The following is a 27,114-nucleotide window of genomic DNA, read 5'->3' as shown; positions in this document are numbered from 1 at the left end:
CCTACCAACAAAGCAAGATAACTGATGAGGATATATTTTTGGGCTTGCAGTTTAAGCTAATGGAAATTTGGAAATTATTATTGGACATTTTAGGAACCGATAAATAGGTTGAATTAAACTGAAAGTGTTGACCATGAATTTATCAAAAAATATGGTCCTCCTGTTAAATTGAATAATATTATTTTTTTTATACAAATCTTGACTAATAATATATAGAATAATATATAGAATGCCCTCATCAAACTTGACTAATAATTGTATAAAAAAAGTTCTATAATTTTTAATTGAATTCTTTGATAATGCATCTATCTGAATGACAAAACGGTGTATATTAGTTACATATTCTGAGGTGAGGTAACACCTGGTAGAGCATTTATATATATGTGCTAATTGAGGTTGTTGTGAAGAGTGAAAATAGGGTCATTTTGACCGGTTCTCCTTTCTTAAAATTTACCTCAGTTTATCAGACATTCACACATCACCAGAGTCTCTCTGGTTTCCCTTTTCTGTGTCTCTAATGTTCTTCAGAGAAAGAGAAAAGAAGGGTACACAAATTGCATTACATTGCATATATGAACATACATATATTATAAGAATTAATAGGGTAAAAATAATAATACAAAAGAAAGTGTAACATATAAAAACAAAAATCAAAATGAGGGTGTTCTATATGTTTTCGTTACCAATGACAATTGGCATGGTGATTTTTACATTGAGATATTTCTCTGGACCTGATGTGCCGAAATATGTGTTGTTCACCGTTGCTTATACTTGGTTCTGCTCCATCTCCATCATCATCCTTGTCCCTGCTGACATATGGACGGTATTTTGCATAAAATTTGTGACCTTATTGCTTTCTATTTGATTGTATTTTATATCTTGATTGAGACATTTGCCTTCATTGATTATTAGACGCTAAATGATGCTGTAAATGTAACAATTTCCTTCTTATGGAGTTTATCATATTGGAGTACCTTCTTACTTACATGGTAAGGTTCTTCCCTTTTTTACAGCCCTAGAATTAGAATATTACCCTGAAATTTAATAGCTATATGTGATGTTTGGTATATATGTATGTTTCCATAAAGTCTTCTAGATATTTCACGACTATTATTCACTGTATTTCATTTTTTTTTTTTATAAGTTGACCTAATTGATATGAAGGTGTGACATGATCTTTTAGGATATTTATGGAAGCTAGGTTAATAGAAAAAACCACTCATAGTTTTGTATTAAATTATTTCTCTAAACAGGGCTGTGGTTCCCCTTCTTCAGGGTTATGAAGATGCTGGAGACTTTACAGTGAAAGCAAGATTAAGGACAAGCTTACATGGAAACCTTGTTTTCTATCTGTCTCTTGGTTCTGTGGCTCTTTTTGGATTGATATTACTAATATCTCTGAACAAATTTTGGTTTGCTTTTCTTTCTTTTTGCTTTTTTCTTATTGTTAATTTATTGATATTCCACCCTTACGGTTTTAAATTGTGGTTATGCTGCAAACCTTTATATTGCAGCAAAATGCTACCGATGCAGTAAAAACTGTGGTTGCAATGCCGTTGCAGAGACTTCAAAATATTTTTATATTGCGGCCACAATTGGGGTTGCAGACTGCAATTTAAAACCATTTTGCACACAGTAAGATTTTTCAAATATTTGCAAGTTAACACACCCCATCTAACTCTATGCTTAATAATTTGTAGGAGTGGTAGTGTAAGGGGTTTTGCCATGGCTTGTTCTAACACATTTGGACTTGTTACCGGTGCATTTCTGCTTGGATTTGGCATGAGTGAAATTCCAAAAGGCATTTGGTTAAATGCAGATTGGACCATTCAGCAAAAATTTCTTTCCCACAAAGTTGCAAAAATGGCTGTCAAATTAGATGATGCTCATCAAGATTTTTCAAATGCTATTGTTGTAAGTTAGTCTTACTATTGATCTATCATAACAATTTACCACTTAAAATACCATATTGTTAGTGTACTGTATCTTGCATCTCGATGATTTTCACTTGCTTTTTCCTCCATTCTACTGGCTATCTCACCCCATCTATACTTTTATGAAAGATTTTGTTCTGAAATTTAGCGTACTTATAGTAGATCATATAAAATCTGCATCTTATTTATTGATAAAAAGAAATACTTTCTTTTTATCCTTTATTCTTTGCAGATATGATTTTTGATGGTGTGCCATTGTCAGATCACACAGGCAACATCAAAGCAAATGTCCAAGCGGGATTCTTTGAGACCTTACATGAATATTATTGACAAAATGTTGGTTCAAATGGTAAAATCTACGAGTTCTTAATATTTTCAGGTATATGTAGATTCTAAATGTTCTATTGCTAGGTGTTTATGTAACATTGGTTTTTTCTAGTTGAACGAAGACCCTTCCTTCAAACCACAGGGTGGGAGACTAGGAGAAAGTGACATGGATTATGATACGGATGAAAAATCAATGGCATCACTAAGACGTCGTCTTAGAAGAGCTCGTGAGCAGTATTATCGGTACAGAAGGTAGACATTGATCAATTTGCTACAAAAGTTGGTACTAAGTTCTATCAAAATCAAGGATTTCTGTGATGATCGGCCTTCAGTAAAACATCAAATTTTATGCAGAGTTTATTTAAAACTTCATTTTCTTTTTCTTTATTTCGTTTTTCTTGACGAGATACCTTGCTGTTTCATCACACAGATACACATCTTTTACCTGGAAATAATTTTATAGATTCTCACGTGCCATCGTTCCCCAACCATACCATAATACTTTACAGAGTCTCTCTTGTTTTTCGTATATCTTTGGTATATAAAAAATTCTTTTCAAGTAATAAATACATTTTCTTAACTACTATGATTGATATGGTTACTATTACTATTTGCAGCGAATATACAAAATTTGTCCTAGAAGCCCTCGAGCTGGAGGATACCGTAAAGAACTATGATCGTCGTGATTCTACAGGATGGTTTACTCCTAACCTACACTTCTTTTTTCTCATTGTTTATCCACTCATTTTTTTATTTTTTTCACATTTGTCTGTGTGGGAGGGAAGGGTCCAATATTCCTGATTGTTGTTATAGCAATTTTATATGGATTTTTAGTCCCAGATTTCATTGGTTGTGGGAAAAGTGAAATTTAAATTCCGGGAGAATTGGTTCAGAGAAAAGTAAACACATAAATAATTAAGTGTAAGCATACTATGCGAGATTAAAATATGATTCTTCTAGTAAATCTATTCTTTCATCTAAAGGCAGATATCTGAGACAAAAGGCTTTCCAGTTATCATGAAAGAAATATTTTCCTTAAAACCATGATGTTTATGTTTCAAGGATCCTCTAGCTAACAAACTTGGAAGTTGAAAGTGACTTGGGGAGAGAAAGTATGTGTTCAAGTGTTATGGTATTTATGAAGTAATTGTTCTGTTATGTCATTATTTAAATGTTTTATTCCAATCTTGCAGGAAATATATTTCATGCTTGAGGCCTGAACGAATAGGCAAAGTAGGTGCAGTTTTGGATACAATTGGTACTCACCGCATATTTAAAAATTTATGAGCTTTTCGGTGATTATTTTCTCAATAGAAAATTAAATAGGATGTCACCCAGCAGTTCACTAGTTTGATCATAAATGAATTGTGCTGAACTAATATTATACTATAAAGTGTTTACACTAAACTGTTTATGTACCAAAGAGAACAATTTCATATGGCTCAAATATGTTGATTTATCACAGAGTTTCTATGGCGATGTATATTAAAGAAACAACTTGAGAAATCATTGGCTGTTATATTGGGCTTCATGTCATTTGCTATTCTATTAGCAGAGGCTACCATACTACCCAGTGGAGTTGACTTGTCTCTTTTCTCTATCCTAGTACATGCTGCAGGACATACAGAAGTGCTTGTGCAGGTGATATTTGTAGACCTGTTCCTATGTATTCCAATGTAGTCACTGTCTTTGAAAAAATATTATTGTCTTTTTTCCTAATTCCTTTCTGTTAAGACTACAAATTTTTCTTAAATCTCTTCATTTTTCTCATTGTTTGATTCTTTTCACAGTTAGCTGCTTTCGTCCCTTTGATGTATATGTGTGTTTGTACATATTATTCCTTGTTTAAAATGGGAATGTTTATGTTTTACTCACTGACACCAAGACAAACAAGCTCCGTAAGCTTGCTTATGATATGCTCGTAAGTTTTTTTTCCGTTATCATATTATTTATTTGAAGTCATTCGTGTATATTATAGTTATTCTAAATTTCTTCCCTATGCATTGCACATCTTCTTGCAGGATGGTGGCAAGATATGCTGCACCTATTTCATACAACTTTCTCAATCTCATCAATATTGGTGGGGATAGAAAAACCGTTTTTGAAAAAGTATTTTACTATTGTCTCCAGCTTTATTTATTGTTCAACAATTATGATGTTGTCCTTTATCATTGGTGTTCTAGCTGTGACTCTTATTATTAAACGAATCAACATGCATAAAAATAACTATAAGATGTGACCCTTTGTTTCATACTTCATATAGAAAAAATCATGTCTGCAAAGATTGACGTTTACTCTGCATAAAAATAGCTATGACTCTTGTCATTTAACATGTTTAGATCCCCAGGTTATTGACATGTCATTTAAAAGTTAAAACTTACCTCATCTGAGCATTGTGAATCGCTTCCTTACCTCTTCACAAAGATTGATGTTTACTCTAGCGTGCGAAACAAATGTTTTGTGCAGAAAATGGGAAACATTGATGAAGCTGTTCCCTTTTTTGGGAAAGGATTCAACAAAATTTACCCTCTTATCATGGTTATATACACTTCACTAATAGCAGGCAATTTCTTTAACCGCGTCATCAACTATTGCGGGAACTGGAAAATATTCAAGTTTCGTGATGATGCAGAAGATATGGATGGATTTGATCCATCTGGAGTAATAATTTTGCAGAAAGGTAAGCTCAAGCCTTTTAGTTACTATATTTTATATCCAATTTATTGGACACAAAACAATTGACATTTTGAATTTATTCTTGTAATCAGACACTGGTAGTGTTCCCGGGTTAAATCATATAAATGTAGCATTCTTAACATCCTTAGTTTTATTAAAAATGATCATCATTTTCTCGTATTGGTTACGATAACAACTTAATTTTTTACCTTGAATTTTCTCCTCAGAGCGTTCTCTTCTTCAGCAAGGGCACAAAGTTGGCGAACTTGTGTTCCCTTTAGCTAGGAGTTTTAGCATGAGTATGGATGTTGAGTCTGTCAACAGGGCCAAGGTACAAATCCAAAACCACTGTATTTTGATCATTTTCATTTATCAAATCTTAGAAACAGTCTCAAGACTAGAATTATGATACTTTCACAGGCTCTGGATGAGATTGTCGCAAGTGAAGATAAAACAACCATCATGGTAGAGACCAAAAATGAAGAAGCTGACATGAGCAGAAAAATTGGTGGCAGAAAGTATTCAGCCTTAAGAACAAACCTGAATGAAGAGGGATCAAGTAAAGACTTCGCCCTAGAAAGAAATTCTTCCTCTTTGACAAACGATTCTCATCCGGACACGAGTTCAGCACCATCTTCTGTGATAGCCTCAAAATGGGAATCAATGATGCATGGATTTAAAAATTTAAAATCTAACATTGACTCCAATAAATTCCTTCCACTTAGTAATAATACTTATACATCGTCTCTAAACTCAACCTCTTCATTTGAATCTCTTGATGATATATTTGAGAGATTGAAACGTCCGCCATCAGAACACAAAGATTCTGGTGGCGAATAATACAATCATAGAGCAGACTTCAAGGAAATGAAGTTTGTAACATAAACTTAAATGTATCATCACTACTTCTTACCAGTTTGCAGGAATGCAATAGGAATATTTCAAACATGTAATTGTAACTCTGTAAACACTAAGCAGTCAATTTGGTTCCAAATTTTGTTTATAGTGAACAAGAGCTGCATCTACAACTTAGAGAGATAATGTCATTTTGTCCTTGTACTAGACATAATTGTTTATATTTTTATTCATAAAAGAAAGTTAGTGAAATAATTATTGTCTTTTGTTTATCATTTATCATTGTTGCATAAGGGTTGATGTGCCTAAAAATCTGATATTAGATTCAGGTTGAACAAGTTTATGATGTCAACAACATCTAGAATCTAGAATCAACACAACCTTAAACCCATCAATTTCTTCTTGAGAAAATGAGATGTGAGGCCTAGATTTCCTTTGAGGCATTGGTGTGGATCAATATTTTTTTGACACTTCACAATGTCAAGCCACTGCCACATCATAGAGAATAGAGACTATTTTGAACGGAAAAAAATTGTCCACGGTAAGCTAAATTGATAGGGAGTTTGGATAAACTTTCTCATGTCCCCGTGTCAATTTCTAGAAGCTACAAACATGAGATTCTGAAGGTCGTGAGTTTTGGATTTCTATTTTTCCATACAAAAATTGAGAGTGGTAGCCAAAAAGTTTGATACATGGTAGCATGATCAAATATAAATTTCTTAAACATGCTTACTTACATGAGTCAAACACAAAAGGACATACTTACAAAATATCGATTCTATTTCTTTTTCCTTTTAAGTATGTCAAAAAATAAACTCACTTATGAGAGGTTTGATGGTGTTGGTTTACGACTTTAAATATACTAACGTTAAGGTTTGATTATTCTCCGATGTAAATTTGAATATACTAATTTAACTTCTTCAAAAACAAAAAAAAATATGTCAAAAATAATCGAGTGTACCTAAGACTTATGATCTTAAGGTGCGTTTGATTTGCTAAATAATGAAGAACATGACAGGACAAATCAGAGGCAAGTGACAAGACAAAAACTAAAATTATTGTCCTTCACCAAACCAGAGCACAACTTGCTAAAAAAGAGGCTCTTTAAAGTAAAGCCAGAACGAGTCCTCTCTTGCGGAAGGGATAGGCAGGAAAGGGGGAAAACCCAATTGCTTGCTTGGACAACCCTTGCGGACAGGATTGGAATTAGTTCGACGTTCCGGGAAGTCGGTTCGTGAGGAAAGAAGTCTGCATGCTTAATAAAGGCTTTTAAATGGCTTAGTCGTTGCTTAAAGGAAAAGAAAGGAGGAACTATTCTTTTCCATCCAATGACTCGGGGAATTGCCGAGTTGGAAGTTCCTCCTTAAGTTGTCTAAAATACCAAAATAATATTTTGTTCACAAAAAATCATATAAGACCAAAAATTATTCAATACCATAAAAATTTATCATGTGTTGTTCTGTCTTATGTTGTGTTGTTCTGTCTTGTATTGTTCTGTATAATATATGCCACACGTGTTAATTTGGAAAATGTCAACAAGTGTCTCTAAAACATTTTTTGAAGACCTTTAATTTCTAATTTTTGTAAAATAATATATTTAATGCATTGAAATTTATAATATCTAACTTTTTGAATGGATAATTTCTAAATTTGTTATCTTTAAAGTGTCCTAAGAACTTGTAAACGAAACCGCATTGCATTCGCATTTGCATTCGCATTTGCATTCTAACAAACAAAATTGCAAATTGGGTGTAATTATTTATTTATTTATGGATTATGACAGCAGTAAAGAAAGTATGTATCACCAACATCTTTGAGCATTCCACCTTCTTCTCATCCAATCCAACACAACACAACACAGAACGCAGCACCAACCAAACTCTCAATAAATAAATAAATCCATTTCATTCAAACCCTAAATCCTATTCCCCAAACTAAATGGCTTCTTCTCTCTATCTCTCCACACCCTCTCTCTCGCGTCCACGGTCAGTTTTACCTTCTCTTTCTTCCTTCTTTTCCATTTATCTTCTGAAACCGCTTTCTTAGGTTCTATTTCAATCCCAATTTTTTAACTGCTTCAATTTTTAAGCTAATTGTTACTCAAAACTAATCCAGATTATCTTAATTTTTAGTTATGGTGGATTATAGTTCTTAATTTTCTAGCTTAGCTTATTATGAATAAAGCTCTACATTTCTTAAATCAATATAGTTAGTTAAGCACGTAATTGTATTTTACTATTAAATTAAATCAAAAGAAAATTTCTATACCACAACTTTGTTCCTCTAATCTTATCTGTTTTGTTAGTTGTTACATAGTTAATATGTTTAGCTTCCATGTCTTGCCAAAGCTTTACCTAAACTTTCCTTAGCCCAATTTTCTTTTATGGAGATGGGTTGTATGCAAATAGACTTTGCAGCACTAACACAAACACGTGCACGAAAACACGACATTTACACTAACACGTCAACACCGGTAGTAAATTAAAAAATGACAAAATTGAATGTAATGTGCTGGTGTCAAACACAGACACATGTCGGACGTTGGACACGCCTTTGATCAGAAGTGTCGGTACTACAGAGCAAAAAGATGCACATTGTGTCTTTTTGTCATAATAATTTCTTATTTTTGTGGGAATTATGTTTGGAAATCACAGTTATTAACTGTAGCTTTTGTCTCTTTCTATTCAATATAGGGCATGCAAAAATTTCAAATTGCTCAATGGGTTTAACGGTTTAAGTCCGTCTATGATTTATGTGCGTGGCTCAGATTTGGCATTTGTTCGGCTGAGCTCAAAATTCCCTTCATGTCGCAATGCGGTATGTAGAGTTAAAGCTGCGTTGACCTCTGGAGGAGGAGACCTAAAAAATGAAGATCTGGTTGGCGTTGAATCAGCACAACTTAATGCGGTAGCGCTTGGAACACTGGGAGCAGATACAGCTCTAACAGGCAGTGGCTTTTCTGATGATAACGATGACTTCGATTCAGACAGTCCAACAAAAGGTTTTGCTTCCATACCTGAGGCTATTGAAGACATTCGGAATGGAAAGGTCGGTACTCTGTCTCTCTGTGGGTATTCTATATAAAAGTTTTGGTTTTGTTGCCTCCACTTAGATTTCCGTTATTAACTGACATTAGTACTTCAGATGGTAGTGGTTGTAGATGACGAGGACAGAGAAAACGAAGGAGATCTAATAATGGCAGCACAGTTGGCAACACCTGAGGCTATGGCTTTTATTGTGAAGCACGGAACTGGCATAGTTTGTATAAGCATGAAAGAGGAAGACCTGGAGAGATTAGAGCTTCCTTTGATGGTCAACAGTCGGGATAATGATGAGAAACTCCGTACAGCATTCACTGTGACAGTGGTATGTACAATTTGGTGCGTGCATTTTTTTATCTGGAGCTAGTTCTGTATCTTTCTGATCAAAACTCTTCCATTCTTACATCATCTAAAACACTATTTACTCACCTTCATGTGATGGTCAACTTTAGGGAATAATTTCTCTCACCCTAGCTGCACTTGTGTAGGCATTAAGTTCGACAAAAAATCAGCGTGACTTCACTTTGTTGCATTTAATATCTTTTGTCTCCCAGTATGTAACAGACATTTACTTATTATATACTAGAATAGCATCATGTCATGTTTTAAAAAAAAAAAAAAATAGCATCATGTCAAAAACAGTTATTGAAATTTAATAAAATATAACTTTGTGGTAGAAATTTTGTTCCTACGCAACTCAGGAACTTATCAATGCAATTTTGTAGGATGCCAAATATGGTACCACCACAGGTGTGTCGGCTCAGGATAGGGCAACCACAGTTTTGGCCCTTGCATCCAAAGATTCAAAACCAAGTGATTTCAACCGCCCAGGCCATATTTTCCCGCTAAAATACAGGGAAGGTGGTATCTTGAAGAGAGCTGGACATACAGAAGCTTCAGTTGATCTTGCAGTACTTGCTGGTTTGGATCCTGTGGCAGTTCTGTGTGAGGTTGTAGATGATGATGGTTCCATGGCTAGATTACCTAAGCTTCGCCAGTTTGCAGAGCGTGAAAATTTGAAAATTATATCTATTGCTGACTTAATAAGGTACTCAATGTTGTAGCATGTTGCGAAATACGTTGTATGTTAGGACCCAATATGAGAGGGTTTTTAAGTAATTAGTAGGTGGCTAAGTAGGGTTAAGTAGATTATTAGCAAGTTTCTCATTAGGGTTAAATAATAAAAAGCTCATGAGGGTTAAATAATAGAATGTTCTCTTTATTTGTATATAAAGGGAAATTCTTATGAGTTGTAGGTTTGACGGAATATGTTTCTGTTAGGACCAGAGTAGGATTCCTCTGAGTCAGTGAGTTGTGTCGGAGCTTAACTTTGGTAGTAGTTAGAGAAACCCTCTACTACTATTGTCATTACTATCAATAAAGCACCCTATTTTCCTTAATTGTCATCTATTTCTTCTTGTTTGTGCTGTGTTACTGTTGGTTTATTGCAGGATCCATTGGGTTCTACCATTGTATGCAATTTTTGTTGTCGGTCACGTTCATATTTTGCTTTCAGTTACAGCTAGCATAATTTAAATCCCTCATGTTGTCTGCTACCGTGATTTGTCTTTCAAAAATTCGAACTACATAACTAGAAATTCAATCAATTTGGTTTTTTTGTGGTGCTTGCTCCTAATTTTAGAGGTTGCTATCAGTCAATTTTCATGATTGCTTATGTGTTAAGTTCTTTTTTCTACTTTGTGCATTTCACTGAATATATCTTTTCTATACCATTACAAAAATTGAAATCCTATCTTGTTTATCTTCCATTAAATACCTTGCACTGCAGTTATTAAACAAAAAATCTCCTTTAAGCGCAGTTAAATTTTTCCGTGGTTATTTTGTCTTTATATGCCTCTATTTTTTGTTCCTTACCTGATTCATCTTTAGCTAATTTTTCTTCCTGGATTCTTTTTGTTTCTTTTCTGGTTACCTATCAAGGAGATTAACACCTATTGGTCTGGCAGGTATAGAAGGAAGAGAGATAAACTAGTGGAACGTGCTGGTGCTGCACTAATACCAACAATGTGGGGGCCATTCACAGCTAACTGTTATAGGTCACTTTTAGATGGGATGGAGCATATTGCGATGGTAAAGGTGAGAAATCGCGTGTCTATATTGAACTATATATATGGATAGTAATATGCATGAATATTTTTGATAGTTTAACTTTGATTTTAACTAAATGGATGAGAAAGCATAAGAGAGATACCAATATGGTAGAGCAATATGATTTAGCTAATTAGCACTTCTATGTTAAGCATACAACACTGCATTATTTTCTATTCTTCAGTCAAACCTTTTTTTTTAATCATATATTGATAATAACCTGTTGTTACATTGCCGTGGCTGTCAAAAATAAATAAATAAATAAAAATTGAGTCACATCGAGGCTGCTGTTTTCCATACTTTCTTTAGTTTTTTTTTATATCCTGCCTGCTGAGGGTGTAATAATAATAGTATGATACTAAGAAGCCCAATTCTTGAAGTCCAGAGAGAGTTTCAACTCACAACATTCCAATACATAACTTGTTTGATGAAGTCCCTACATTTGGAATAGAAGCTAAGCTATTGGCATAAAGGAAAATGACATACTTCCCTAGGATTGGCACCTTAAAATATCGAACTACTTACAAATTGTCTGCCAGCTGCCAAGGCTAGAAGTCCCAAAAAATCTCAGATAGGGGCCTTCGTCTTTTTCCCGTGAGTTAACTTGAAATTCTGCAGCATTGTCCTGATGGCTTTGCAGAGTTCTGATCCACAAATACTTTGGCTTCAACAAAATAAATGATATAGAATGCCTGAGCAGGCAGATGAATGTCCCTGAATTTTTTCAAAATGAATAGAGAAGAAAAAGGTAAAAAGAACCTTGATCCAGGGTCCACAAATAGGATCCACTAAGAGGTAAACTTTGTGTGTTTAGGCCACTCTAATGCCCACAAGATTGAGTGAAGTCTTGGCCAGTCCCAGGGATCTAGTCATCTTTCTATTTGGATGTGTAGCCCAGGAATGGAATTCTCATTGACTGAAATTGGGATGTCAGTCTACTTGTTATCCTTTAACTGACAAGATCAGTTTTTTTTTTTATTTTCTTTAGGTGATAAATTGATGTACACCCCTTTTTTCAACATTTTTGCATTCAAGGCATTTTCTATAAGCCTGCAGGATTTGAAAATCGGCAAACTCTTCCAATTATCTTGAACCTTTCAATTTTAAATTTTATATTGCTTGATTCAATACTCGACACTTAGCCTTTGTTATGGTTGGACATTTCTTATTTAACAGGGTGACATTGGGGATGGATGTGATGTTCTTGTGAGGGTACACTCAGAGTGTCTCACAGGAGACATATTTGGATCTGCCAGGTGTGACTGCGGAAATCAATTGGCTCTTGCAATGCAACAGATTGAGGCTGCTGGCAGAGGTGTGTTGGTATATCTTCGAGGACATGAAGGAAGGGGTATTGGATTGGGCCACAAGCTTCGTGCTTATAACCTACAGGATGAGGGAAGGGATACTGTAGAAGCCAATGAGGAGTTGGGATTGCCTGTTGACTCAAGGGAGTATGGAATTGGTGCACAGGTAATTATAATAAAAATAATTAGTCGCTTGAATATTGAACATCTTATACTCAATTATTTTACTGTATTCAATTCATGGTGATTTACATGATTATTAAGTTCACTGGCATGCTATTGTCCATACAACATAGAACTAGATGTTTTAGGCAGTTGGATTCACTCATAATGGTTAGAATTTGAAATTGTAATTGCAGATATTGAGGGACTTGGGTGTTCGTTCTATGAAGCTAATGACAAACAATCCGGCAAAATATGTTGGGCTCAAAGGTTATGGTTTGTCCATTTCAGGTAGGATCCCATTGTTATCACTTATCACAAATGAAAACAGGAGATACTTGGAAACCAAACGTGTGAAAATGGGTCACATGTATGGCTTGGAATTTAACAGCAAATTGAATGGTAATGCCAGTAATATTGATGATTCCAGTACTGCTCCTGGCACATAAACCTGTTTTTTCCTGTAAGATACACAAATTATGTCACAAAACAGAAGAGGAAGGGAAGTGTAAATTTCTATACTGCTTCAGATGGATCTAAGCAGATTAAAGAATCCTGATTCTACTTGTGATTTATTTTTTTACCAATTCATTTGCACGATTTTTCTTCTGTCTGGCTCTAGAAGTCATTTGAAACTTTATATAGTGCCATGTAATGTGTAATAGATAATAGAATAGGTGAGGGGCTGAGGGCATTGTCTAATGCTTAGACAGATTTGACGTTAACTTTTCTCGCTTTCTTTGATGACTTCTGTAGAAAACTAGAGGTTCTGCTTTTGTATAGTTTCATTATACACGAGTGGGTATTTTTGTGAAAGTACCTTGTATAAGTGATTAAGGTGCATTTTTGTGACAATAAAGGTGCTCTTTGTTGAAAGGTATCTCGTGGATTGTAATTTTTTTATTATATTTATTTCTCTAATTATTAATATTACTTTTTTAAACGGGGTTCAATAATGATTGGGAATATTTGGTATTATGAAGGTAATTATGATGTATTGTGATTGTGAAGGATCCAGAAGTCCTAGCTAATTGTTTGACTGAATATTTGTGATGTCTTGGATTTGAACCGAGAACCTCCTCTTTGTGTGAGTCTTATGTGGTATTTACAATCTTGTCTACAAGACCAAAAAAAAATTATGTATTGTGAAGGAAAATTGAGCTTTATAAAACTTAGATGTATTAAAAATACAACAATTATAGATAGACAATTTTTTTTTCAACACTCATTCAACCAATTATAATATTGAATGTGAAAAGTAATTGGACATGTTTTCCCTTTTAATTTGGATAAGTTTGAACCCACTATTTAATCTATTGGTGTTTTTCTCGTGGTGCACCAATGAGGACTAATGTGAAATACATTTGATCATAGAAACCATATTTCATTTATTTATAAAATAGAGAAACTAAAACCGCTAGAAAAATAATAGAAGAACAAAGTCGCACATAACTCAAACCGCAGGCCAAAAGAGTAATTAAATCATGATCTCCATAGAAGAATTGCTAAGCATGGAAGGTGAGTTCTCCTCTTTCAATTGATTTTTTTGTGTGTGTGTGCAAGAGTTGGAGATGAAAACCATGACCACTTGTTTATGTTACTCAAATCATTTGTCCCTTGAATCAATCCACATTATATTGTTAATCGACTCTAAATTTTCTTAGTGCTATGTAATCTTATGACAAATTATAATGTGTCCATTCATTTTTTAAAGGATTAGATTCTTTAAAGGTTTTGTTGCATTTTAAAAAATATCAATTTACGAGTTGTCATTTTCTGTAACTTTAATTTATTTTTAAATTGCAAACGATTCTTATTTGTTGTATTGTAGTTTTTTTTAAGGTTATTCGTTTTTTTGGCTAGATGAGAGGTTATTCGTTGTATTGTAGTTGGTGATGCACAATCATAATCGGAAAATATTAATTCAAGATTACATTTAGCTTAAAAAAACATACAAACATTTTTTAAACCAAAATATTTTAGTCACTAATGATTCTTTTTGGCAGCTCACTAGAACCTGGTTGTTGGACATCATCAATCTGTGACAGCATGTTTCAACTTTCAATATTTGTATGTTTGATTTCCTGACATCATCATACCCACCGTAGCATCCGTATGAATATCATAAGTAAACATTATTCTCTTGGGGCATAAACATGCTTTGAACATACTGAAAAAAAGTTGCTAACTAGTGTCATGAGCTACCCGTTAAGAAAGTTAAATATATTACTTTTTATCACTTTTTTAGGGATACTTTTTATCACTTCTCCATATAATATTTTTAACATTACTTGAAGAAAAAATACTAATAAAATAATAAAATATTTAAATAATTATTCTCCCTTTGCCAAAATTTTATGTCATTTTAGCAAAATATGTCTGTCTCGTCCTTGTGAGCCTATCTCAGTTGGTAAGGACAATACATGATATATGCAAAGTCGGGGTTCGAACCCCAGACACCACCCAAAAAATATGTTTGTCTCAAATTATATTTCTTTTTACAATATCGATGAAATATTGTGCTTCTTTTTCTATTATGCATTTACTATTTATTACTCTATCTTTTTTTAATTCTTTTAATTTATATTTCTCATACAATAAATGAATGATGTTTTTGTAAAGTGACTCATATTTTCTCTTCTTCATGCGCCATTAATTACATTTTTTAATTTTTATGAAATTGCCAACGTGACATATAATTTGGGATTGAGGGAGTATGATGTACATCTTTATGAGTGTATGATTGAATAATGTATCTAAATCTTTGTGTTCATGCAAGAATTGCTCCATAAAAACTTGTTTTGCCCATAACCAAATGTGAATTTCAAAAGAAATACAATGTTTTTCACTTTCTCACTTTTTCTATGACCCCCTTATCTCGTACAAAACCTAGCTGCCGCTCATGTCTGTTTTTCTCTTCTCCTCTTTGATCTTCTTTATCCATCGATAAGAGGTAGTTTAGGGCCAGTTTTTTAGCCCTAAATCACCACACTAATAGCTTTCTTCTCTTTTTTATTTAAATAAATTATTTTTATATGTATTTGGTTTTTCTTTCATGGTTCCATCGTCTTAGTGTGACGTTTGTTCTGTTCGTCGTCTTAGTGCGACGTTATTTTGTGATGTTTGTTATGTTTTAAATTGACATATTATCTTCAATTTCATGAAAATTGAAACAATGATTTTGGCGTTTTAACGTTAAAGATCTAGAGTCTTTTTTCAACAATTAAATTTCATCATATGTGTAGGCTTTTTTCAATATGTTGTACTTGTATTCTCAACAAATAAATTCCATCATATGTGTAAGCTTTTTTTTTTTTTTTTTAACTTTTGTATGTATTTTGTTATTGCATGTTATTAATATGGATGTTGCAGATTCATTTGCAGTTTCGTATTTTGGTTTTAACAATTTTAAATTTGTTCTTGAACGATCTATTGAATTATTTTGAAAGAAAGAATGTCATTATTTTAATAAATAAAATAAAATCTCATCCAAAAATAAAATCTCATCCAAAATATGTCTTACATCTAGTTTGGTAGTCGTAAAGACATTGATATACAGGGGGTTTAGATTCAACCCATGATTTTTTATTTCTTTACACTTATGTGTGAGTCTAATCACTAAATTATTTAATCCTCATTTATCTACATTTAGTCCCTAAACTATTTAATTAAAACAAAATCTTAACCAAAATCATAATATACCATATGGACCATCTAACTAAGGGTCCATGTTTTTTTTTTTTTAAAAAACAAAATAAAATTGACACCAAGAAAAATCGAACATGAAACCTTGAGAGGAGCATCCTCCAAGATCTCAAGTCAATACCACCAGGCTAACCCAAATGGGTTAACAAGGGATCCATATTAATATTATTGGAAAATGTTAACGAGTGTCTCTGAAACACTTTAAGGATCTTTTGATATTCTTAATGTTTTTTATGTGTTTACGATTATCCATAAACTAATATATATCTCGATGACTACTAACCCTAGCTTTGGGGCTTGACCTAATTTAACTGTTCTATCTTTAATAACTTTAGAAATATTATATCAATGCTTTGTGATAATAATTTGGCGTTCATTCTAACCTCCAATAGTTATGAACTCACCTAAGGCTTTAGGGTGTTGTAACTAACATAGAATGTTAGTGATCAAGACATTGACCAAGCTATTTGAAAAATTGTATTCATCGTATTTAGTTACCAAGCAATAGAGAAGGAAATCCGACATGACCTAGTCCCCTTTTATTCGTTTTCTTAAGTTTCAGATAATCAACCCATTGCCAAGTACAATCCCCAACCAATGTGTATCCTTGTCATTATCATAGTAGTTAGTGGAGATTTTACATTCTTTGTGGATATACAGTAATTGGAAGGCCGTTTGAAGATCCAAAATGCTACCAAAAATTTAAAAAATCTACAGAGTAACCCGAAATTGCCTTCATACCATGTTGTGATTACAAACACGTGGAGTTCATTGTTCATCTCATTGTGTCTTTTGCGATGAAGAGGAAGTCATCATACATATCATGTTTTTGTGCAGTAAAAATATGTAGTGTTGGAAACAACTTGGATTGAAGAATGTTATTTTTGGAACTCTCAAGCGAACAACATCACACAACTCACTGTTCTACAAGTTATAGAAAAGAATCAACATTCTTTGGTTAGCACCATGCTTTGGAGCATTTGAAAGAGTGAAAATAATAAGGTTTGAAATGATATTAATGATTGTTGCCAACCCATTTACGAGCGAGACTCCACACTTCTGCCAAGTTGGCAGAGTGATCAGGAAGCCAAGGATAGAGTCTGCCAAAATCAAGGTATCGAAGATACCACACAATGGAGTAAATTGACGATGAGGTGGTATACTAGTAATGTTGTTGATGATGCATCCTTTAACAATGCCTTAAGAAGTAGGCATCGTTGTATGCATTAGAGATGACCAGGGGTAGTTTGTACTAGCAAAAATTGAGTGGGTATCTCCTATACTCGAAGTTGATACATGTAAAGCAGTTGAAATATTATTTGCACTGAACTGGGTTAGGGAGATATGACGGGTTGCTATGAATTTGAAGTGGATTCAAAAACAGGAGTGGATGGTATCTACGAAAAAAGGAATAACATCTCAGATTTTGGAGTTACTATTGATGATTTGAGACACATCTTAGCTATTGATCATTTGAACTCTGATGTTGGATTCATTAAGAAACAAGTCAATGAAGTTCACCATAGTGTTGTTGGAATGATTACATCTTTAACTAGTTTCTATATTTTTTTTATTTTTTTTTTGAGGAAATATATTATTTTTTTATTATCATTCAAACGAGTATCCAAACTAGTATTATTTAAAATGCATTAAACTTGCTTCTATAAAAATTGACAAATTCACTCAAGCACATAAAGAAGTCGAAATTTGAACGTCGATCACAACGTCAAACTTAACCTTTTTTTTTTCAAGTAAACTTAACCATTTCTAATAAATATAAAGCTATGAATAAATAATTAAATATTGTATCGACAGAGATTTTAAAGTCAAACGTTTAATCATTCAGTAACGTTCAGAAAAATAAAAAAAGTTAGTAAAGTGATTCCAAAGCCCAAAAGTATATCATCTGGAATTGGATGTATTCTTCTTCCTAAATTTTATTTTTCTAATACAGTATGATTTTTGCTTTTAAAAAAGGTGGTCCCAGCCTCCCCATGTCGTGCGAGCTGGTACCTACCGACTCCGAGTCTGTCTCCGTTACGAAAGTATTCTTAGACCATTTACAATGGTCATCAACATTAAACACCCTTCAACACCCACTTTTTCAATTCCCAACACTCCACATCATCTTCTCTCTCTTAATTCAACACTCATTCAACTTTAACCTCTCCAATGGTTTTTTTCATTCAACACTCTACCCCACCACCTTTTATTTCTTATTCTTATTTAATTTTATATTTTTGTTTTTATAATTACATAAAATTACAATTATCGATTATAATTAAATTAAAATAAAGAAAAACCGAAAAAAAATTGAAAAAAATTTATTTAAATAATTTATTTTTATTTTTGGGATCCATTTCACTAAAAAGAAGATTAAAACTTCACTTAGTTTGCTAATAGAAAGATATAATAAGAAGAAGATAGTGAAAAACTTGGTATTTTTTTCTGTGTCCAAATGAAATGAACCAAGTCTCTATTTATAGAGAAAAAAAAATCTTGAATTTTGATATATATTTTTTTTTTTTAAATTTTTTTTCAACAAAATAATTGATGTAGAATTATTAAAAAAAATTAAAAACATACCAGCCAATACAAAACCAACACGCGTCCCCTTATTCCATATTTCTTTCTTCTCTCTCCGTCCTCTGCACACTCACGCTCCTTGTCGGCGCGTGTGCTACACGCGCCATGTTTTAGCCAATGAAGCAGCGCCGCGTGGCATCCGGTGCAGATTCAATTGTGTTGAATGCATTCATCCTCTCTCTCGTCCAGCACATCCTTCAACACACCTTCAACACACCATTGGCCTGATTTTGCTTGTTGAATGTCAGATTCAACTCCCCCATTGCACATAGTCTTAAGTAGATGGGTATTTATTTCCGACCGTTACGACTTTTCCTAAAATAAACGATAACAACCATCTATCCAACGGCTCTTATTATTCAAAACAGCTGTCCTAGTTGGACTTACTCATTCCTTCTCCCCGCGTGCTGTAAAGTAAATCTCTTCACGCCAACTCAACCGTATTCTTTCTTTTTTTCCCTTTTAAGTTTTCATTTCCTTTTATTTTATTTATTTTTATTTTTTATTTGCTAATAAAAAAAATTCATGGGAGGTGGTGTCATAGTCTAAAATAGGGTAAACTCCAAAGACAAGGATTAGGAAGAATTGTTGTTTTTCTTTTTTTGCTGTGAGGAATTATTGTTTTTCTAAATACACCTGATATTAATTAATCTAAAATGAAAAAGATATTGTCAAACAATAAATAAAAAAGTGAAAAAGATCAACAACGGGTTGATTAACGACTAATCCTAGGAACGCGTCTTCACAGTTCACACGGTTATGCTTCTATAAATACCCTTCCAACACTAATCTCTTCACATCAAATCACAAACAAACAACTACTTCAAAACTTCTTATAAATAAACCCTAAAATTTCATTCTCCTTCTTCAAATTTCTTCTATAATGGCTTCATACACAGTTGTGTTGATGTTTGTGGCTACACTATTGGTTAGTTCCACCATTGCTCAATCTCCTTCATCATCTCCAACCATATCACCGGTTGCCACTCCACCCAAGTCCTCTCAGGCACCATCTCCTTCCGCTGTCTCACCGGTGGCATCTCCTCCAGTACCTGTGAAGAACGCTCCATCTCCTTCACCATCTGCCATCAACTCTCCACCATCTCCTCCTCCTGCTTCATCCGACTCTCCCGCTGTCTCTCCTGCTGTTACTCCATCATCCATCTCTACTACTCCTTCTCAAGCACCTTCACCTTCTGATAACTCCGCCGCCGCTTTGAACAGATTCACCTTTGCTGGATCTGCTGCCGTTGTGGTTTTCGCTGCTGCTTTGATGATGTAGAGAAATCATCTGAGTTTTTTTTTTTTTTTTGATTTATTTTGTTATTAATCACGAATTTACATGGATCGTGAACTCTTTTGTTGCTCTGTTTCGATCTGTGTGACTACGATTCATTCATTTTATTTTTTTTTCTGTAATCTATTGATTATTATTATTTTAATGAGAGTGATACACTACTTTTTATTCTTTTCAATTTCTGTTATTTCCTTGCAATTTATTAGTCGATTAGTGCTTTCAATTGTAATTCAACAGCCAAACACAAAAGTAAAATTAGTACTATTTAAAGGGAATCAGAATTGAAAACTGAACCAAGTGAATTTTGGTTTTGTTTGGTACTGATACAAAACAGCACACGCGTGACCCCAGCCTAGAGTAAAGTAAAGTGAAGTCAAGGGAGATTCATAAGTTAATGGGGTCCTTCTTTGATTCCTAGTTTTAGTGTCTCTTTCCTTGGCCCCCTTCAGGTTAGGTATTTTAATTTTGTCGTTTCCTCACTAAATAAGATGGGCTCTGGTTAATTAATCAAACCTCATGGGAAGCGTTTCTGAACTGTTTCAAATTTTCAATGATTGTCAAACTTGGCTTTTTTCACTTGTAGAAGCTAGAAAATGTTTTTCAGGTATAATTGATTTTCATCAATTGAATCAGTTTTCAAATTGTGAAACCCAAACATTTCTCCAACTTCGAGTGAGATGTTTTCTTGTGGCAACTAGCAATGTGACTCATTTATGTCTTTTCATCACTTCAAATGGCCGCGATCTGGGTTCATACGTCTGATTTCATGTGGAATAGGTTGTCAGATTTGCCTCCACTCTGATACCGTTTTTCGAAAGAGCTTTTATGTTTTGTGATACGTGAATTTGGTTTCTATGTTGGCGCTTGATCCATTCCCTAGTTCAAACTCTGTTTCTTAGGGTTGATTTGATTTATCAAGCGAATTCTTCGGGAAAAATTGTGTCTTTCACCAAGGAATCCTATAAGTGAGATTTCGAGTAAGTGTTTACATAAATTTCTTGTGCACGTGTGCGAAGATATTTTGGAAAATGAGTCACCATTGATATTGACACATCTGAGGGAGTTCTTCGTTTTAATCCTTATCCTTCTTCTTGTTACCGGATATCTCGTTCAGACACATCTTTTCGTTTCTCGATTCTCTAATGAGTTACAGACAGAGTTCGAAGAAGTCATGATTCCATCATACATGATTGAGTTGGAAAAACTTCTGGATAGGTATCCGAACTGAATTATTTCGGGTTAAAGGATATGTTTCTCGTTGCTCTGAAACAATTAGGAAATGTATCGCCGTTTGAATTGTACCTAGGTTAAGTTGATTTGATTTATCACGATGTATTCCCGTTTGAATTGTACCTAGGTTAAGTCTAATGTCATCCGATCTTGTATCTCTTTATTTTGTTTTATATAGTTTTTCTTTTATCTAAAAAATATATAATATTATGTTTAATGGTTAAATATGTATTTTTTTTCTCTATAAATATACCAATTTTTTATTTTATTTTAGTTCCTCTAAAATTTTCTTCTATTTTTAGTCCTCAAAAGTTTTCCATCTTCACTTTTCCTTCCTATTTTTAACTAAGCTCGTATGTAAAATTAGGGGAGGGCGTGGTTTGGCTCGGGATGAAAACCGAACCGAACTGATTTGTTTGCTAAATTTAAAATAACTGAACTGAACCGAACTGTTTCGAACTGAACTTTTTTGGTGGAGGTCAGGGTTCAAACCTCGAACCTTACATATATTATGCATTGTCCCTGTTTTGAACTGAACTGAACAATTATTTTTGGTACCTTTAAAAAATTATAAAAAATCAAACGAAATCGAATTTTAGTGATTAAATTGTTATCGAACTAAACCGAACTGTTTCAAATCGAACTGAACTGTTTTGAACCGAACCGAATTGTTTCAGTTCAGTTTCAGAATTGTCAGTAATGGTTCAGTTTTTTTTGTTTTGTTCGGTTCAGTTCAACAGTTCGGTTCGGTTTTTTGCCCACCCCTATGTAAAATTCATATTTTTTAAAAAAATCTACAGATAAAAATTTATTATGGTAAGAATCGAGCCTAAAAATAATTAGAATATTTTAACAAAACATGAATCAAATATGAATTTTATATTTTCCGCGGTTAAAAATTCATATTTAATCTTAAAATTTTTTTTTTGAGAGTTTTACAATATTCTGCACAATTTCGTTAAAAAAATACAAATGCTACACATAAATTGACTTAAAAATAATGACAAAAAATGTTGATTGAAAAATTTATTGAACTAAAAGTCGAAAGAAAATTTTAAAATAACTAAAATAAAACGGTAATATATTTATAGAAAATAAAGACATTTAATCCTAGATTTTTAGTCTGTTAGGACTTTTTTTGAAAAAAAAAAAGTCTGTTAGGACTTTTTTTTCCTCTTAGATGAATTGATAAACCATTAGAATTAAATTCACACACAACTGTAAGGTCCCGGGTTCGAATCCAGGTTACGACATCAGACTTTGTAAATCAGCATTTGCTAGGTCTCTTGGGACTTCTCTTCAAATAAACAATAGCAACCATCTGTCCAACGGTTCTTATTATTCTAAGAAACTTACCAGCTTGGACTTGCTCATTCATTCCCTACCAGCTTGTTGCCTCTTCACGCCAACTCAACGGTATTCTATTTTTCCTTTTAAGTTTGAGTTTTAGTTTCCTTTTATTCTCACATTTTATTTTCTTTCTTTTTTTGAGAAAATTTTCCTATTTTTTTATTTCATTTGATTTTCCTATTTTTTTTCAATTGATTTTTTAGAGTTTACATTTTATTTGTTAAACTTTTTAAGATTAAATTTGAGTTGATTAAAACTTAAAATTAGAAAGAATAAAAATAATATAATTTTTTTTTCTAGCTTGTTGGTGTTGATTTGGTGATGTTGGCTTGAGATATTAAATTGTGCCCATCTCAATGTCTAACATTTAATTTTTTGTGATGACAATTTTGATGGACTAATTCATATAAATATGTAATTAATAAACAATTTATAAAACCCACTTGGGTTGGTCCAGTGGTATTGGTTTGGGATCTGTGCTCCTTCTCGAGGTCTTAATTCGATTCTCACTGATGTCAATTTGGCTGGACTAATTTAACTTCTTCAAAAATAAACAATCTATAAGTATATCTATCAACATTTTTTAACCTTGAAAATCATATTTCAATGTATCTCCAAACATAACTCACCTTAAATTTTGTTAAAAGAAATACAATATTTATTTAAACATGTTAAAAAATGTATATTATACCTCAAAAACAAAAATATTACTCTCCTTTTTTGACAAAATTAGCTAGTCCGAGTTTATGTAAAAATATTAAGTAGATATGAAAGCTATATTTTATTTTTCTTTTTAAGTTCAATTTTACTTTCCTTTTAATTGACAGAATATTTTTCTGCACCAACAAGGATTAGCAAGGATTCTTTTTCATTTTTTTTTTTTTTTGTTGAAAGAAAGAGGAATGATTCTTTTTCTAAATACACCTGATATTAATCTAAAATAAAAAGATAACAATGATTGGAAAAGATCAACGGCTCATAAGGACTCAGCCTAGAAACGCGTCTACACGCGTCTACACTTCTATAAATACTCTTCCAATCCTGTGCTCTTCTTCCACAACAATCTCAAACAATCCTACTCTCTCAATTCTTCTACACACTGCTTCAAAACTTCTTATAAATAAACCCTAAAATTTCATTCTCCTTCATCAAATTTTTACAATGGCTTCATACACAGTTGTGTTGATGCTTGTGGCTACACTATTGGTTAGTTCTACCTTCGCTCAATCTCCATCTTCATCTCCTACCATATCCCCTGTTGCAACACCTGCGATCACTCCCTCCGCTGACGCACCGGTGGCATCTCCACCCGTACCTGTGAAGAGCGCTCCATCTCCTTCACCTTCCGCCATCAACTCTCCACCATCTCCTTCTCCTGCTTCCTCCGACTCTCCCGCTGTCTCTCCTGCCGTTACTCCATCATCGATCTCCACTCCTCCTTCTGAAGGTCCTTCCGCAAACGGCGCCGCTTTGAACAGATTCACCTTTGCCGGATCTGCTGCTGTTGTGGTTTTTGCTGCCGCTTTGATGCTGTAGAGAGTTACTCTGAGTTTATTTTTTTATTTATTTTGTTTCTCTGTTTCGATCTGTGCGACGACGATTTATTATTCATTCGATTATTTTCTGTAATCTATTTACTACTTTAATTAATCAGTGATACATTTTTATTCTTCTCAACTTACTTCCTTGCAATTATTATTTATCTTATTGTCGATCATAGTTTTCATTTGAATTGTGTATCTATACACAACAACAACAACAACAAAAAATTAGTAGTAGGAAAGGAAAAAAACATAAATTCTTTCTTCAGGATATTTATGGACAAATTATGTATTTAATGGGAATCAGAAATTGAAAACCGAACAAGGAGAAATTTTTAGTTTTGTTTGGTAATTTCTTTCATACAGAAACAGAACAATACTTTTGTTTTTGGATTTCTAAACTGTTGTACTTGGATTTTCAAATTCTATTATCTACCGAAGTTGTTATTAGGTTGAGTCACGACCAGGTCGCTCTCTTTAAGATGTTTCGTGGCACTGCCCAAAATTGTGCAAGACAGACTATCAACCACGCCGCCTCTAGGATAAAACAAGCCCAGCTACAACCGTGCGGTTAACTACTGCACTGTAGAAAACCGTTCGAGAATTACACCTTCAATATGGTACAAAGACCACTCTTTTAATACTGAAACCACTTTAATATGGTACTGTTACCACTCTATTATGGTGTTGAGACCACTCAAATATGGTGTTACCACCATTTTAATTATTAACTTCTCCAACTATGATACTATGATCACTCAAATATGGTTTTACACCATTCTAACGTCTAACTTCTTCAAGAATCGAAGAAGAATATATTTTAAGATCATTCATAATTTTGAAGGGACGTTATACCGAAAAAAGGACTATGATCTTAAATTATTATTTATTCCGAAGGACATAAAAATATCGAAGGGACTATGAACTTAAGACCATTCTTAATTCTGAAGGGACATTAAACCGAAACGGGACTTTGGTCTTAAGAACACTCCTAATTCCGAAGGGACAGAAAAAGGAGATGAAGAGAAGAAAGACTCGTCAACACAAGTCAAGAAAAGGAGAAGAGAGAAAGAGTTCCCGACAACTCAATGAAACTCTTTGATGTGATTTTTGAACTAGGTGAACTCTTCTTTTATAGGGAGAGTTTGTAACTAATTTGGAGAAACTTAAAAATTAAGTAAAGTTAAAAATTAAGCAACCTACAGTTCAGCTCAAGTAACAAACTAATCGAATAAGTTCAAAAAGAAACAATTCCACTAACGAAGGAAAGATAGGAAATTCAGTTGGATTCTCAATCTTATCACAACCAACATAAACTAAAATTATGGGGAGTGATATCCATGAATTAAAAATAGTAATAACTATTATTTTCATTATTATCGGGTATTTAAAATTAAATACCGCAATTTAAACACTACTAATGTGTGTGTTCTATTTTATGTGAGACCCCACACTCTATTTTTTCAATTCACACAACCCTAGATCAAAGTTTAGTTACTTGGTGTTTAATCTTCCAACCTTTCAATTTCTTTCCATCTTCACACCAATGTTCCAACAATCCCCCACTTGAATTTAAAAAATGGTTTCAATAATAACGTCAAAACGTTTCTATAAGGTTGTTAATAAACAAAGGTGTCGCCTACAACTTGAACCTTTGCATAGCGGATAATATTCCGATTTATAAGAGTTGCTTATGATGACATCCTGTCATTACGTAATATTAGGGACTTATTGTGACATTTTGATAGAGTTCTCATGCAATTTATACTGTTCTGGAGTGCAAAAAGCTTAAAATTTGAAGTCTGTTCGAAGGAAATCGCGCCACGCCAATTTCAAGCCGTGCTGCGATTTTTGAAGCAAAATTACACACTTCCTGTAAAGAGGAAATCGCGGCACGCCATTATACAAGGCGCGGCGCGATTTTGATGGGTCAGGCCCATGACTTCTATAAATACTGCACTCAATCTGAAGAACAAAGGGTTACGATTTTGGAGAGCAAAGTGCGATTTTGAGACATCGGAGACGGCTAGAAGGGCGATTTCTTTATCCTTTTACCAATTCATGTATGTTTTAATTATTTCATTGATTATGCTATTTGTAAACTCGATTATGAGTAGCTAAATCTCTTAGAGATTAGATCCGAGATGAATCTTTGTAACCCTAATTGACACATGTTGCTGTGAAACTCTATTTTGTTTATGAATTCAATTCTAGTTTATTCAATTCAATTGTTCTTAATGCTTTTTATATCTTGATCACATATAACTTGATTTCGTGAGAATGAATGACCACTGACCATGGCTTTCAACTTAGACCTAATTGAATTGTTCTAATAAACAGGGTTAGTCTAGGAATAGATAATCGTTTGTTAGTGATAATAGGTTAACATTCGGTAAAACCTTCAAGAATTATTAGACCACCTAAGGAATTAGGGGCTGTAGTTTAAGAAGAGGGTCCTAACTCAAGGGATTGATTAGGGCTAACTTGTTAATCATCGTAAACTAGAAGAGGGTTCATAACAAATAGGTGCAGTAGACCAATTAGGGGAACTTAGAGGATTCGACGGATCTGATCTCATCTCTCCCATATTTTCTTAACCAAATCTACTGCCTAGTGGCAAAACAAAATAAACTTTTACACATCCTATTCTTATAACGCAATTGAATAATTGAGATTAACACAGTCCTCGTGGGATCGATATTTTTACTACTTCGATAGCGTTTTGGTACACTTGCCAGAAATCTATCAAGTTTTTGGCGCCGTTGCCGGGGACTGTTGAGTCATTTCAACAAGGCAATTACTTTATTATTTAGGATTTCTGTCTTTTATATTTTTGTATATATATATTAAAAAAAAAAATATTATGTTCTTTGTTTTCTTCTCATTGTACGGTGCTACTGAAAAGTTTATCCAAGTTTTGCAGCTATGATAGACAGGTTACTCCTCTATGACACCGAAGAGATTGCTAAGTTGCAGTATGAAAAATATATGCTA

At 33.5% G+C, this 27,114-nt stretch overlaps 4 protein-coding genes across 5 annotated transcripts; all 4 read left to right on the top strand.

Annotated features, from left to right (window-relative positions):
* Positions 1-366: 366 nt before the first annotated feature.
* On the top strand, positions 367-6,064 carry LOC146932657 (uncharacterized). Of its 2 annotated transcripts, none has more exons than XM_085704376.1 (14): positions 367-823; positions 913-989; positions 1,254-1,412; positions 1,701-1,914; positions 2,197-2,283; positions 2,374-2,513; positions 2,879-2,959; positions 3,455-3,519; positions 3,727-3,902; positions 4,052-4,182; positions 4,283-4,370; positions 4,728-4,941; positions 5,165-5,268; positions 5,358-6,064. In XM_085704376.1, the coding sequence occupies exons 1-14, from the start codon at positions 656-658 to the stop codon at positions 5,775-5,777; spliced, it is 2,124 nt and encodes a 707-aa protein (XP_085560502.1). In that variant the 5' UTR covers positions 367-655; the 3' UTR covers positions 5,778-6,064. The 2 variants fall into 2 exon arrangements, with proteins under 2 accessions (XP_085560502.1, XP_085560503.1); XM_085704377.1 differs by having other exon boundaries at positions 533-823; positions 1,276-1,412.
* A 1,563-nt stretch (positions 6,065-7,627) lies between these two features.
* LOC146932656 (bifunctional riboflavin biosynthesis protein RIBA 1, chloroplastic-like) lies at positions 7,628-13,291 on the top strand. Its single transcript, XM_085704375.1, has 7 exons — positions 7,628-7,777; positions 8,486-8,840; positions 8,937-9,158; positions 9,559-9,881; positions 10,801-10,930; positions 12,119-12,415; positions 12,609-13,291. Exons 1-7 carry the CDS (start codon positions 7,731-7,733, stop codon positions 12,858-12,860), a joined length of 1,626 nt encoding a protein of 541 aa, XP_085560501.1. The 5' UTR covers positions 7,628-7,730; the 3' UTR covers positions 12,861-13,291.
* Positions 13,292-19,454: 6,163 nt separating this feature from the next.
* On the top strand, positions 19,455-20,177 carry LOC146932655 (uncharacterized). The gene has a single exon (XM_085704373.1). It carries the CDS (start codon positions 19,586-19,588, stop codon positions 19,982-19,984), a length of 399 nt encoding a protein of 132 aa, XP_085560499.1. The 5' UTR covers positions 19,455-19,585; the 3' UTR covers positions 19,985-20,177.
* Positions 20,178-23,622: 3,445 nt separating this feature from the next.
* On the top strand, positions 23,623-24,256 carry LOC146932654 (uncharacterized). Its single transcript, XM_085704374.1, has one exon. It carries the CDS (start codon positions 23,741-23,743, stop codon positions 24,113-24,115), a length of 375 nt encoding a protein of 124 aa, XP_085560500.1. The 5' UTR covers positions 23,623-23,740; the 3' UTR covers positions 24,116-24,256.
* The last annotated feature ends 2,858 nt before the right edge of the window (positions 24,257-27,114 follow it).

Source organism: Medicago sativa, chromosome 4 (genome assembly GCF_051527215.1).
Source record: "Medicago sativa cultivar Bolivia chromosome 4, Bolivia_mono, whole genome shotgun sequence".
Classification (NCBI taxonomy): Eukaryota; Viridiplantae; Streptophyta; class Magnoliopsida; order Fabales; family Fabaceae; genus Medicago; species Medicago sativa.
Note: the sequence above shows the minus strand (reverse complement) of the source record. Positions and strands in the feature narration are given on the sequence as shown.

Excerpts from the sequence above, each read along its gene's own strand:
- LOC146932657 (XM_085704376.1), top strand. The coding sequence starts at position 656 with ATGAGGGTGTTCTATATGTTTTCGTTACCAATGACAATTGGCATGGTG. Across the intron at positions 3,520-3,726 it reads TGCAGTTTTGGATACAATTG|AGTTTCTATGGCGATGTATA; the intron begins GTACTCACCGCA and ends GATTTATCACAG. Across the intron at positions 4,183-4,282 it reads AGCTTGCTTATGATATGCTC|GATGGTGGCAAGATATGCTG; the intron begins GTAAGTTTTTTT and ends ATCTTCTTGCAG.
- LOC146932656 (XM_085704375.1), top strand. The coding sequence starts at position 7,731 with ATGGCTTCTTCTCTCTATCTCTCCACACCCTCTCTCTCGCGTCCACG. Across the intron at positions 9,882-10,800 it reads TCTATTGCTGACTTAATAAG|GTATAGAAGGAAGAGAGATA; the intron begins GTACTCAATGTT and ends TTGGTCTGGCAG. Across the intron at positions 12,416-12,608 it reads AGTATGGAATTGGTGCACAG|ATATTGAGGGACTTGGGTGT; the intron begins GTAATTATAATA and ends TTGTAATTGCAG.
- LOC146932655 (XM_085704373.1), top strand. The coding sequence starts at position 19,586 with ATGGCTTCATACACAGTTGTGTTGATGTTTGTGGCTACACTATTGGTT.
- LOC146932654 (XM_085704374.1), top strand. The coding sequence starts at position 23,741 with ATGGCTTCATACACAGTTGTGTTGATGCTTGTGGCTACACTATTGGTT.